We start from the raw sequence: 13,514 nt of genomic DNA on the forward strand, positions 1-13,514 counted from the left end.
TCCATCACTGTGTGGTAAAAATAAGATTATCATTATATAACTTCGTTTCTCTTTTGCCACATTTGTCATGATTACTGATTAATTAAATATACATACGTGGACACACAATATTAGTCAAATTAATGATAAAATACAAACTTTATATGTTGTACAAAAAGTAAAGCCCAAAATTGGTCCTGAACATATGCTCATTTTATCTTGTTGATCCTAAACATTGTCTTTTGGATTTTTTGGTCTTGCACATATGGAAATTTGATCATTTTGGTCCTACACATTTCAAACCGGATCACAATTGGTCCTCCCGTCAACATTTCCGTTAAAAACTAACGGTCAACGGGTTTAATTCCAATTTTGACCAAATTAACCTTTTAATAAATTACTTACTCTCTCTTCTGTCGGTGGCGGTGGTTTATTTTGTGGTGTGTTCGATTGCAGCGGCGAAGGGGTTGACGTCGTCTCTGGATTTGTGGCGGGGGAGAATATGTTCTTCCGCGACGAGCGTGGGGATTTGGGGTAGGATTTGGTGGGGGAATTGGAGAGGAAGTTGAGGTGGCGGGGAGGGGGTTTGAGGGGCTTGATTTTGCCAGCGTGGAAGAGCTCATCGGCGGTGAAGGGGCAGAGGAGAGGTGGCCAGTGAAGTCGAAGGCGAAGTTGGTGTCGTTGAGGTCTTGATCGGCGTCGCCGTAGTTGGATTTGGGGGTGCCGAGGGTGGATTCCCAGAGAAAGGGGATGGCGGCGGTGGGGCTGGTGGGGGCGCTGTAGAAGGAGGAGGAAATTGGGGAGGTGTGGTGGTGGCTGACGTCGGAGGGCGGCGCGGAGGGGTAGTAGGAGGAGGAGATCGGCGGTGGAGATGGGGAATTGTTAGGGTTGGAGCCGCTGCGGGGAGGGGCGGGTGGTGCGGCTGGAACTCAATCGTCGGCATAGCGGCGGGGGAGGCACGTGGGTTTATTAAATTATTAAATTAGCATACTTAAATGATAGTAATTTATTAAAATAATTAAGAATATAATTATGGAGTAAGTAATCATAATTACAGCTTTAATTGGTCAAAATCGACATTAAACCCATTGACCGTTAGTTTTTAATGAAGGACCAAAATGATCAAATTTCCATATGTGCAGGACCAAAAAATCCAAAAGATAATGTTTATGACCAAAAAGGTAAAATGACCATATGTTCAGGACCAGTTTTGGCCTTTACTCTTGTACAAATTCCAAATTTTTCAACATAGTGTTAACACAACGTCAACAAAATGTCAACATAGTGTAAAAATTCAAGATTTTGATGTCAACATAACGTCAATACAATGTCAACACAATTTCAACACATTGTCAACACGGTGTCAACCATTGACACTGTATTGATATTTTCTGTTGATGTTATTTTATATATGTTGACATTTTCTAGCGTCCTGATTATAGTTTGGAGTTTGTATTTGATAACCTCCTCTAGCCAATGATGAGGCTAAAGTCCAACTTAAGAATAATAAATTCATTACTATCTACAAAGTAGTACTCCCTCTGTCCTACATAAGATGTTGCACTTTCCTTTTTAGTTTGACCCACAAAAGATGTCACATTTTCCTATTTGGAAAAAAGTTCTCTCACACATGAATATAAAAATTATATTTTCTCTCTTCATTTATAACACAAAAAAAAACCTCCTAAAATCCCGTGCCGTCCCACAAGTGTGACATCTTTTGTGGGACGGAGGGAGTACATAAGTTAATACTCCTTTTCCCCCTAAAAAGTAAAAAAGTCTTTACTTTTTGATTCGTTCTCTAAATATTTGTTGGATTCCTGGATTTACAAGAGATAAACTAGTCGGGCGTAATACAACCCAAGAAGAAATACAAATGGAAAACTGAAACTACAAATAGAAAATCGAAACTGTAAACCGTAAAAGATTTAGTCGGGTCGAGGAGGCCTCTTTCCGCAAGACGAGATACGCCCCGGTAGTGCTCTTCGGATTGGCATTTCGTCCCCAAAGATAAAATAGCTACGTCTCTGGTGAAGCAGCACCGCTATCAGCAGAGCTCTGGCGAACTGGATGGAGGAGAGGGCAGAGCTTCGACAGAAGAACAATGCAAGAGAGGGAGAGAGCTTATGCCTTCTAAAATGCTTGTGAATGGTGTAGAGAATGCAAGAGTATGCATGCCTATTTATAGGCCAAGCCCACTCATTTGAATTGATGGAGTCAACACTCATAATGTGTGTCATTATGGCTAGATTGTAACCCCCGGGGGTTACTAGCCGTTACAGACGTTACAAACGTCAACCAATGAGGATGAACCTGGACGGATGTATCTAGATACCTCTCACGTAGTTGTTCATTCCAGAAATGTATCTGGACTGCCCGATCAATGTGCACGCATTCTACGAAGCCACATTATTTTATCTATGATAAGTCGTATTCTAAGCCTTGGTTACTGGTCAGTATGTCGTGAAATGCATGTATTATCTGCAAAACAGTTGCTTAAGTATGCAGGATTAAAGGATCCAAGTCAGTAGGAGACGATTCAGGTGACGCAAGTGAAAAGGGCGCCAGAAGGGTGCGATACTGACCAGGATGCATGCCAGAGAAAAGGCTCGAGATGGAGAAGGAGGATAGCTGGGATGATCATTGACAAGGGCAAAAAGGTCAAAACGCGGGAGAAGTCTACCCTAAAAGCAAGGGCAAGCCTCCCTATAAAAGAAGCCACTTGGAGAGAGAGAAAGAGTTTTTTTTCCGATGGACGCCTCCTAAGAGTTCGGTTCGAAGTTCTCGGTTCTCAATACACTTAGTAGAATTCTCTCTAGAAGATCAGTTTCTTCAGCATTATCCCACCTCTCGTTCCTCGCCACAGCCATGGTCACTTGACGTCGAAGAGTTTGCCGGAGAAGTCATCAGTCCGCCGTTCCAGCCAGTTATCGTAGCAGTGTAGTAGTATCATCGCCCGGAGTGGCACAAACAATCTTAATCGCTTTCCTAGTTTAAAGTTTACTTGTTTTCATCGTTAGTTATTTGCAAACACTCATCGCTGTGCTCTTTTGAAGTACTTTGTTATTTTCCAACTTTTACATTATGAAGTTTCTATTTCGCATGTCACTTTGGTTCGAGTTTGCTTCATTTTGCCTAGGAAAGTTAGATTTAGTTATTGCTTTCAATTTCTAAGTGTTTTCTTATCGGGAGTTATTGATTCAAAGTTGTAGCTATGTTTAGTCAAGTTTTCGTGCATGAGTTTCTTTTCTGCGCCGTGATTACCACCTTGCATGTCAGTCAGTAGAAGTAAAGTTGCAGTTTCACTGTTTAATTTAAGTTTGAGCATTTAAATCGATGGATCTTAAGTTTGAATTTGTGAATCTGAAGTTCAGTCATGGTGTTTGTGTTTATCTGAATTCTGTTAATACTTGGTGAAGAAGAAAACGTCAAAATCAACTTTAGTTTGAACCACTTTACTTTTAAGTTACTTTTGCTTTTGTTCCCTACTTTTCAGATGTACTGCCCAGACCTGTCAGAGAACCACCCAGCCACCAAATATGCCTTGTAGTCTAAATTTCCCTTTTAGTAACTGTCTACTTTTCATATGCCTCTGAGACACATTGTCCCCTATTTTCACGAACACTCCCACATGTCTGTTATTTTCACGCCTACTAGTCAGTAGAGTACCACCTTTATTTCCTGTCTAGGTAAAATCTCAACCCAAGCGTGGTAGCTAACCAAAACACCCAGGAAAGTCACCGCAGTTATCAAAACGTGTCTATCCTCGTGGGAATCGACCCTTACCTCCATTATACTAATCAGTAGAAGTGGGTTGAGGAAACTTGTTTGAAGCCAGGTCCCGGTTATCGTACCAACGACTCAGCTGGGTCGGGAATCTCTTCCTGATCAGTTGGATACACTCCAAATTACATACGAAAACCATCACAACACTCGAAAGAGTGGGGAAACCTCTGGTCCGTCAATCTACGTATCCAAAATAATATTAATTAATTATTTAAATAATTAATTACATATCTCCATAAATCGTGACTTTCTTTGATATATTATTTCTCACTCACCGGGAATCGGTCTAGAGAAAGTGAATATACCACAATCATCTACTCGGAGCGTAGATCGATTATAAATTATTTAATTTTATCAAAATTAAATATTTTGTCACTTGAACGATCCGTCAAATTGAATTGATCGGACCACGATTCCAACAATGTTAAAATATAAAATTTTTCTTTCTCTCTAATGAATTGAGATCCATTTTCCACTTACATTTTTTTTCTTTCTGCATATTTCTTATTTTATCAATTTTATAATTAAATTTGCGTCACTTCAAAAAGTTCCTAATAATAACCAAAACAAAAAATAAGACAATATAACTAAAAGCACATTATGCTAAATTTCTAAAGCAATTCCCCATCAACAAAAGCTTTATTTTCCACTTGAAAATCAAAGGAAGGGTGGATAAGTTGAGATATTCATGCATATGCAAACATGAATTGCATTACCTATATGCCACATGAATTGCATTACATGATGTTTGGAAAGAAAAAAGATGATGAAAAGGGGGAGGCTTTGTTGATCAAATGTGAAAAAGAGTGATTTCTTGCAAATGCGTTTATAAATATTCGTAGTGTTTTCTAAGAAACAATATTGTTCATGTCGATGGATGTTCTGTTCGGTAGACTTTCTCTATCCACCACTCAAGTTTCGATTTAGCTAGAAATCATAACCGTGTGAAAATTCAAAAACAATCAAAAGCTCGTGGATCGTCGTCGAAATTTTAAAAGTTTCTATGAAACAAACCAAAATTTGATCCAAATTGTGATGTGATCGACAGTTATTCCAATGATAAATTATAGGGATGAAAAATGGCGCCAATTACAAACTCTATGAGCATTGTCTATATTCTGCCCATGGACCAAAAATAGTTATGTTCTTTTATATCGATTCATGTACGAAGTTTTAGTATTCAACGGCGGATTCAGGATTTATTAATTGTGGAGTCGAATTAAACAAGATAGTAAATATAATATTAGATATATTTATGCGAAAATACATAAAATATAAATATCACAATATTATGTTATGCGATATAATTTACTTTTACGAATATCAATATTTTGAAATCGATTCAAATTTTTTCATTGGGAATAGTGGCAAATACCCTCCTTTTCATTCTATACTATTAAAATGTCATTAAACCAGTCATCTTTTAACTTATTTTGTAGCTCTGACTTTCACAAATTTTATTATTGAAAACACTCATTCAACATATATTGTGTTGTTTTTTTGTTACTGGTATAAAGTAAGACCAATTTAATCAAATGACAAACCAATGAGGATTACTAAAAGTAAGATAACACGATCGATCCTCTAAAATTTTATAATTTATATTCTCTCTTTAATAATTAATCACAATCTATAGCCGGTGATTCTACGGCGACGGTGGTAGGGTCGGCCGACACCATCCGACCCCACCTGGATCCGCCGCCGCTAGTATCTATTTATGATAAGTTTTTCTTTAATAAAGCGAGTCTCAATTTTTCACGATTTTTTTTGTTACTCTTTTATTTTATACTACCCTCATTCCACTAACTCATTCCTACTCATATTTTATTATATAATTATATGAAAGTAGGACACTTCCACTAACTTTTTCAGCTCACTTTCCGTTACATTTCTTAAAATCCGAGTCAAAATGGGACAAATTTTGGTGGACGGATGTAGTAAATTTTTCCAACAAAAATATGTGTATGCATTAGTTAGGCCTGTCAAATCGACTACCCACGGATAACCGAACCCGATCGCGAAATTCTCAAAATTCAATATCTGATACCTGATCCGAATTTGATTTTGGGTACCCGGATAATCGACTCGGGTATCAAGTCCCGATTGTGATTTTGATTTTTGTTTTCTACCTTCACTCCTCGTAGCTGACGGCGGTAGCGAAGGCGGCGGCTATGGATGGCGGTTGAGCCGTGAGCGGGACGGTGGCGGAGAGGGTGCCTTGTCGCTGGCCGCTGGGAGAGGGCCGTGGCGGAGGTGGACGGCGGAGGAGGGAGGGACAAGGGGGAGAAGGAGAGTCGAGAGGGTGACGAGAGGCGGAGAGGGAGCGCCGCCCACTTCATTCTTCAACTGAATAAGAATTTGAATTGGGAATTGGGTTTGGCCGTTTGGGCCCTTGGGTTATTTTAATTTTACTTAGTCAGACTTTCTGTTTGACTCATTAGTTAATAATAATTGGTAATTTAAATTAAAATAAACTAACAATATATAAAATTAAAAAATAATTGGGAAATTCGGATATACCCGATCGGGTATCGAGTTACCCGATATCCGAAAATTCAAAAATTGAGTACCCGATCCCGAAACCGAAACCCGAAAAATCAGATATCGGGTATCCAATTACCCGATATTTCGGGTTTGGATATCGGGTATTGAATACTCGATATCCATTTTGACAGCCATATGCATTACTCGTCTTGAAGATATTTTTTTTTCACGTAAGGAAATATGAGATTCAAATTCACATGACAAACATGCATTAAATTAGTTGTCGTCGGAAGGAGTAAAAAGTAAAATTAAGATAGATAATAAACAAATAAGCGCCATATATTAATCTTAGCCTCTTACCATGAGTTTTGTAATCTATCATTTGGAAAACGAATCAACGACTTTGTCGTTAAACAATTTGGTTACTACGATTAATTAGCGTTATTATTTATTAAGCACTCCATGATATAACAAGAAATATGGTTGCTTGATAAAAGAAGTTGAAGTGACAATTCCACAAAAATAAAGTTGGTTTCTTTTGGGATTGAGTGGGTGGTGGGACATTATGTCCAAAATTGGTATCTAAATCTTCTCCAAAAAAAAAAGTGGTACTAACTAGTATTCACCTCTATAATCAAGCATATATGAAGTCATCAATAACCTGTGATATAACAACCAATTTTAAGAGGGAATAATAAATCCCACAAATGAATACATTGGCATACTCATGTTTCTCAAATACATACATTAATCAAACCAACTTCACAAATTCCTTGGAAAAAGAATGGAGCATTTGTTAAGAGTAACAACTAAAATGCAAAAACACCATATACACTTGAGTGTTAAACCACCTTTGATCATCATCTATCTTCTCGAGTGATGCGATCTGGGCGATTGTTTGTGGTGGAGAGACGAGGAGGCAGAATGCGTCGACCTACTACTCTTGGACACTCTCGGTTTTTCCATGGCTGCAATCTGTTCCAAGACCTCAGCCACCTCTTTCATTGGAGGCCGCTTTCTGGGCTCTTGCTCCAAGCATCTGAGGGTGAGTTGAGCAGCCTGTGCTGCTGCCTTGGACGAATACTGGCCTTGTAGTCGCGCATCCATGATGGTTTTCAGTTTCCGTTTCTGGGAGAGAAGGGGCTTCATCCAATCCACCAGGTTCTGCTGTGCCCGTTGCGTGTCAAGGGCTCTCGAGCCTGTCAGCAGCTCCAGCAGCACCACGCCATACCCATACACGTCGCTCTTCACATATAGATGTCCTATTGTTAAAAAGAATAGCAAGTAACCTGATTAGCATCCAGTTTTGAGGAGAATATACAGAAATACAAAATGTAGGAATGTATGTAAGGGCGGTCACCTGTTGCAATGTATTCGGGTGCAGCGTAGCCATATGTTCCCATCACCCGGGTTGTGACATGAGAATTCCCTCCAGAAGGCCCCAGTTTCACCAACCCAAAATCTGATATTTTTGCATTGAAACTCTACATAAGTCCAGAGAAATGTGCATCAGTGTTATGCTAAAGAAGGTTGAACAACAAAAAAGGAAAGAGAAGGAAATCTTAGTCAAGCACCATAAACAACACTAAACAATCTTACCCCGTCAAGAAGAATGTTTGAGGCCTTAAAGTCTCGATAGATACTGTCCGAGGCATGCAGAAAAGCCAGCCCCTTTGCTGCTCCAATCGCTATTTTGAGTCTTATATCCCACGGCAATGGTTCTGTAGAAGCATTTCCTGCATGTTAAAAAATAGGCCAGGTTAGTTTCTCATTCGCGCTCTCTCTATATACATATTGATTTTTAAGTAAAAGTTTCTTACGTCTAAAAAGATGGTTTTCGAGGCTTCCCTTCTGCATAAATTCATAGACGAGCAGCATTTCTTTATCTTCCCAACAGTATCCCAAGAGTTTAACCAAGTTGGGATGTGTCAACCTTCCCAAAAAGTTCACTTCTGACTGCATATCCAAGTTAAGCATCTAAGTTCTTGTGATATACTAACAAAAAAGCTGTAGAATTGGAAAGTCAGGTAAACGAAAACATGAATATCATTATGATAGGACAAAGTTTCCTATGTGTTCATTACGAGTAAAATGTACTATTGCAACCAGACATTTACTGAGAACTTCGTAAGATCATAGAAAACAAATTTCTTATAAAATCGATCATAAGTTGCTCATTTGCATTAACGTTCCACTTCATCCCAATCAAAATGGATAAGAAAATAAGCCTGAAATCCTAGATCCAAAAGCAGACTAATGCAGGGAACATGACAATCTTGACTTAATCTTGCTTACATCACTCTGCAAACCATCCCATGCTTAGGAAAAATCTTCTATAACGCACTAGGATTCTCAAGTCGGTCTCCCACACATTATCAAGCGGATAAAATTGTTTCCTACTATAAGTTGAATTATATTCACACCTTATCCCCATAAACTCCAAATTGGCACACTTAGATCAATGCCTAGACGGAAAAGGAACTTAAACACGCACACACACGGATGAGTACGACTTACCTGCCATTCTTCAAAGCCCTGCATGCTCTGAGGATTCAACTTCTTGATTGCAACCATCATCCCAGTCCCTTGTTTAGAAGGCTGCAGACTCTTCTCATCCACCCATCCCTTATACACAGTGCCAAAACCCCCTATTCCCAAAACCATATCAGACTTGAAACTCCTCGTCGCAGTCTTCAAATCACTAAAACTGTAAACCTTCAAATTCGGAGTGGGCAGTATGTCTCCTGAACCCGCACGCCCATCGTCACTGAAAGCAGCTGAGAATCGGCTGAGGCCAGCGCTACTGCTCGTTGCAGAATGGCCTACACCGTTGCTGTATTCCCGCGATGTCCCTATACCAAACCATGCTCTCAGTGATTTATAAACACATAATTCTGAAAATCTCACCAACACAATCACAAATCATAGAACTCACCTCCACTATTGCTGTAATCTCGAGAAGTCCCTACATCAAAGTAGCAAAATTTAACACAATTACACACCATGTTCTTCAAATTAAACACATAATCCCTCAAAAATTTCACCTTTCGCAATTATAAACCTTAGAACTTCTCTTATAAATGAAATCATCCAAACCAGTGATTGAAAAGCATATCACACAGTTAGTTACAGCTGAAGTTGAAGTGAATTTGAGAAGATACCTGGAGTGGAGGAGGGTTTGATAGAGTTGGCAGAGCTAGGGTTCGGATCGGCAGCAGCTTGAAATCCAAAGCAATTCCCCATCAACAAAAGCTAGAATTTCCACTTGAGAATCAAAGGAAGGGGGGAAAGCTGAGATATTAATTCATATGCATATTACATGATGTTTTAGCACAGTTGGAAAGAAAAAGGGGGAGCCTTTGCTGATGGAATGTGAAAAAGATAATTGCTTGGAAATGAGGATTATGATTTTTCTATAAATATTCTGTGGTGTTTTCTGCTTTTACACATATGTACAATCATGCACCATTGACATTTCTTCAAGTGGATTTTGCCTACATTTTACAATTCGGCTTCTCTCCCAGTAATTTTTTCAAGATCACAGTTTCATCATTTTTAGAAATTACTCGAAAAATCAAATCTTGTGTGAATTTGTAGTCATCAAAATTCAAAACTATATCAACTTAAGTAGGAAAACTGCTTCAACAAATCGAGAAATTTTGCAACTAGAAAAGGTGAATCCAATGTTTTAACAAATTGAGAAATCGTAACTATTGTATGCAAAATTGATTATTTTTCAAATAAAATAAACATTTACTGATTTGATTGTTTGTACTTGGCTAGAAGTGACAATATTTTCAAATTATTGAAGAAATTAAACTTTAAAATATACGTGTGTGCATTGCATTACGTATATTAAAAAAAAGACAAGGTATTAACGTTTTCTGAAAATTAAAGAAAGAAAAGTCAACTCACAACGTGGGCTTCCTTAATCTCTCTACTCTCTTTTTTGTGTGCTAAAATAAAATGATTAGTGATAATTGCACTAATCAGAAATTTAGATCGATTCGTGATTTTCAAATTTTCAATAAAATGATTTTACTACAGTATAATTTAATACTGATATTGTGGTTGATTAATTTCACAAACCAAATGTTGAGTCACTCCGGATTTTCCGCTAAAATATGAACTTTTGGTGTGTCATATAACTTTCAATATTTGGTTAAAAGTTTATAAAATTTTGCTGGCATGGAAAATTTTTAACTAAATCAAACTCGAGAGAGATTAGGAGTATTCAAATTGCTGATATGCGACAAAAATGAATAATTGAGTCAACAAAAACATTTTCCAGCTCATTCACTTCTCATCTCTCTCTTTCACAAAAGCCTCCTTTTGTTTTCTTTCACTCCTTTTCTTTCTTTGAATATGATGATGATCGATCTCATCATCTTAAACCCTGAGCTTATAGCAATGCATCTGTTAAACTAAATTTCAGAAATTAAATTTTTTTATGATAATTCATGAATTATCTTTCGGATTATAAAATTCATAAGAAAAATAAGAATTAGCCCAATGCTCAGTCCTTAATGAAACAACATCATTTCTAAGCTCACCAAACGATATTGTTTATATGATTGGGCATTTTGTCTTTAAGGACCATCCACTACTTCGATTTTGATTTAGCCAAAAATAATAACCATGTGCAAAATTAAAATTTTGTTGATAGCCCTCCAAATTATAAAAGTTATGAAACAAACAAGAATTTGATCCAAAATCGGGATGTAAGCGGCAATTATTCCAATGGTTAAATATAACGATGTATTATGATGACAGTTACAAAGTTTATGAGTACTATAAATTATACATACTCAATCCATACCAAAAAAAAAATCATTTTTTTGGTTTGTTTCTAAATTACTGTTATTTACTGGTTTGGCTTATAAGTATACTTATTCTAATTGTCGCCTCGGACCAAACACAGTGCTGAATGAATTCCCACAAGCCTTCACATTTCTTTTAATTTTTGGTTCAGGGTCATATTCTAATGCTTACAGCATCTTAATCCAAAATTAAGACTAAATTTCCATCCTTAGATTTTAAAATGAGTTGATGACATTAAATCTTACGAATCTCAATAAATAGTAGACAAAATATCAACAAAAGGATAATATCGTCATTATGTTATCATATGATAATTTTCGTGAATGTTTTTTTTATATCAACATAGTGTATTACAAATATCAACAATATGACATAAGAATATCAACACTAGTATAAGAAAATATCAACACATATTTATTGAGATTTTTACATGATTTTATTGAGATTTTTTGATGTATTTGTTGATAAAAATCTGGTGATCAACATTTACGAAAACTAAAATAAAATAAATTTCATCATCCGAACGTCGTCAGAACATATGCAATTGAGATCTCGTTGGAATCCTTATAAAATTATCTTTAATTTGATATATTTTTTTGCGAAAAAATAAGTTAAATTGAGAGAGTTACGTAACTTTAAAGTTTTAAGATGATTTTAATGAGAGAAAATTGACATTAACACCCTCTCATTTTATTTATTAATTTTGTAAATAAAAATATAATCCATATGGTATTATTTCAAGATCTTCTAATCTAATGGTGGGTTGCTAATTAGTTTGTCTTTTTTTTTCATATCTTGATTTCCCAACAATTATCGACTTACCACAACCTCAAGTCCTATGATTAAAGGTTAAATAGTATAGACGTCCTGTTGTGCTGTATAAATATGAAGCAGCGAATACAAATACAAAAACAAAAACAAAACATGGATTAGAGTCATTAGACTAAGAAAAAACACGTTTTTAATTTGGAATAACTGGATTAATTAGAACACCTTCAGGCTTCAGCTAAGGTTTCCCCAATGACCATAGCTCCAACATCGCGTATCTAATTCCAAACACATCTCTTAGCTTCAAAGTTTACGTACTCAATTTGAAACTCTCATGGATCACCTTACAGAAATGTGATCTTTCATCACATTATAGCCTCATAGGAGTTCCTTTAGAACAGATTTAGATATTTTCAGCTTCTATTATATTTTTAGATCAAAAATCAAAAGATTCAAGGCTCCCTATTCCAAACGATCTAGGGCAGGTTGATATTCCATATATGGAAAAACCAGTTGATAGAAAATATTATTTGAAGTATATCATTTTTATTGTACTAATACAGAACAGCAGGCAATTAGCAGCTTCTGGCTTTACAAGAATCATTAGAATTTGAGGGACTTTTATCATTAGAATTTGTCACGTCGACACCAGGAAGCAAAGTTTTTGGAATCGTGAAAAAGGGAGCAAGAATCAGCAGAGGACTGGATAGCTCCTGACCATATACTAATCTTACACCTTGATATGTACGGCCATCCTGTAAAAAATCACATTACTGAAATGGAAGAAACATAGATACACTCATGATATCATACACAAAGAATCATTCATGTGTTAAAAATCCGACTATGAGTATAAGATATCGGTCAAACCTTATCCATGATCAGAGCAGTTACAGGAATCCTTAAATCCTGTACAATAAAATAAAGAGATGGAAAAAAAACATTAGGGACTATCTAACAAGTCCAAAATGAATCGAAGGGCTATTCAAGATTAAGCACCATTCATATGCAAACATGAAAACGGCTATATACGGATAACTGTTTTATTAAACCTGAGAATTTAGCATATGATTGATAAACCTTTGAAAGAAAGTAGAAAGCAAAATAACCTTATAGGCCAAATACATATTATTGATAAATCACATGTATCCTAGATTAACTTTTCTTGCTCAATCAATACTCTCTAGTCTCCAGCATTACAGAGTATTCTTTGTTCGACAAACTTGAAGTGCGTTAGTCTTCTACCTTTATACACCAACAAATGAGCACGAAAGGTAGTTCCCAAGCAAGGCGGATCCAGAATTCGATAATGAGGTGAACTGAAAACCAAACACTTCACACATTAAATTTTACATACCCAAAAATTTCAATGACCACAAAAACTGTGCCGTGCAAGATTTGAATATATGAAATTCAAACCAAAATATTGGCATATTCAGTCTGATTTCTTCACTAACTCACATGACACATCACATAATATTTGTTTTAATTTTTTTAATCATTTTGGGATAGGCTAATTTTGGAATGGAACTAATATAAAACATGGATATGTTATAACAAAACAGAATAAAAAAAAATGCACTTACAAAATGCTGCAAAGAAAGACATAGGCAGAATCTGCAGATAGAAAATATCAACAAGCAACAGAATGAAAATACATATATCAAATGACAACA

The 13,514-nt window shown here is 36.5% G+C and overlaps 1 protein-coding gene across 1 annotated transcript; it reads right to left on the reverse strand.

Moving 5' to 3' along the window:
- Positions 1-6,894: 6,894 nt before the first annotated feature.
- On the reverse strand, positions 6,895-9,668 carry LOC125214242 (putative serine/threonine-protein kinase PIX13). Its single transcript, XM_048115178.1, has 7 exons — positions 9,411-9,668; positions 9,185-9,214; positions 8,767-9,101; positions 8,070-8,205; positions 7,849-7,985; positions 7,610-7,733; positions 6,895-7,511 (listed from the first exon to the last, which is right to left on the reverse strand). The coding sequence occupies exons 1-7, from the start codon at positions 9,490-9,492 to the stop codon at positions 7,114-7,116; spliced, it is 1,242 nt and encodes a 413-aa protein (XP_047971135.1). The 5' UTR covers positions 9,493-9,668; the 3' UTR covers positions 6,895-7,113.
- Between the last annotated feature and the right edge of the window lie 3,846 nt (positions 9,669-13,514).

This window comes from Salvia hispanica, chromosome 3 (genome assembly GCF_029641045.1).
Source record: "Salvia hispanica isolate PSC_SH4W2 chromosome 3, Shi_PSC_v1, whole genome shotgun sequence".
In the NCBI taxonomy this organism is placed as follows: Eukaryota; Viridiplantae; Streptophyta; class Magnoliopsida; order Lamiales; family Lamiaceae; genus Salvia; species Salvia hispanica.

Excerpts from the sequence above, each read along its gene's own strand:
- LOC125214242 (XM_048115178.1), bottom strand. The coding sequence starts at position 9,492 with ATGGGGAATTGCTTTGGATTTCAAGCTGCTGCCGATCCGAACCCTAGC. Across the intron at positions 9,215-9,410 it reads CAAACCCTCCTCCACTCCAG|GGACTTCTCGAGATTACAGC; the intron begins GTATCTTCTCAA and ends ACTTTGATGTAG. Across the intron at positions 8,206-8,766 it reads AGGGCTTTGAAGAATGGCAG|TCAGAAGTGAACTTTTTGGG; the intron begins GTAAGTCGTACT and ends TTGGATATGCAG.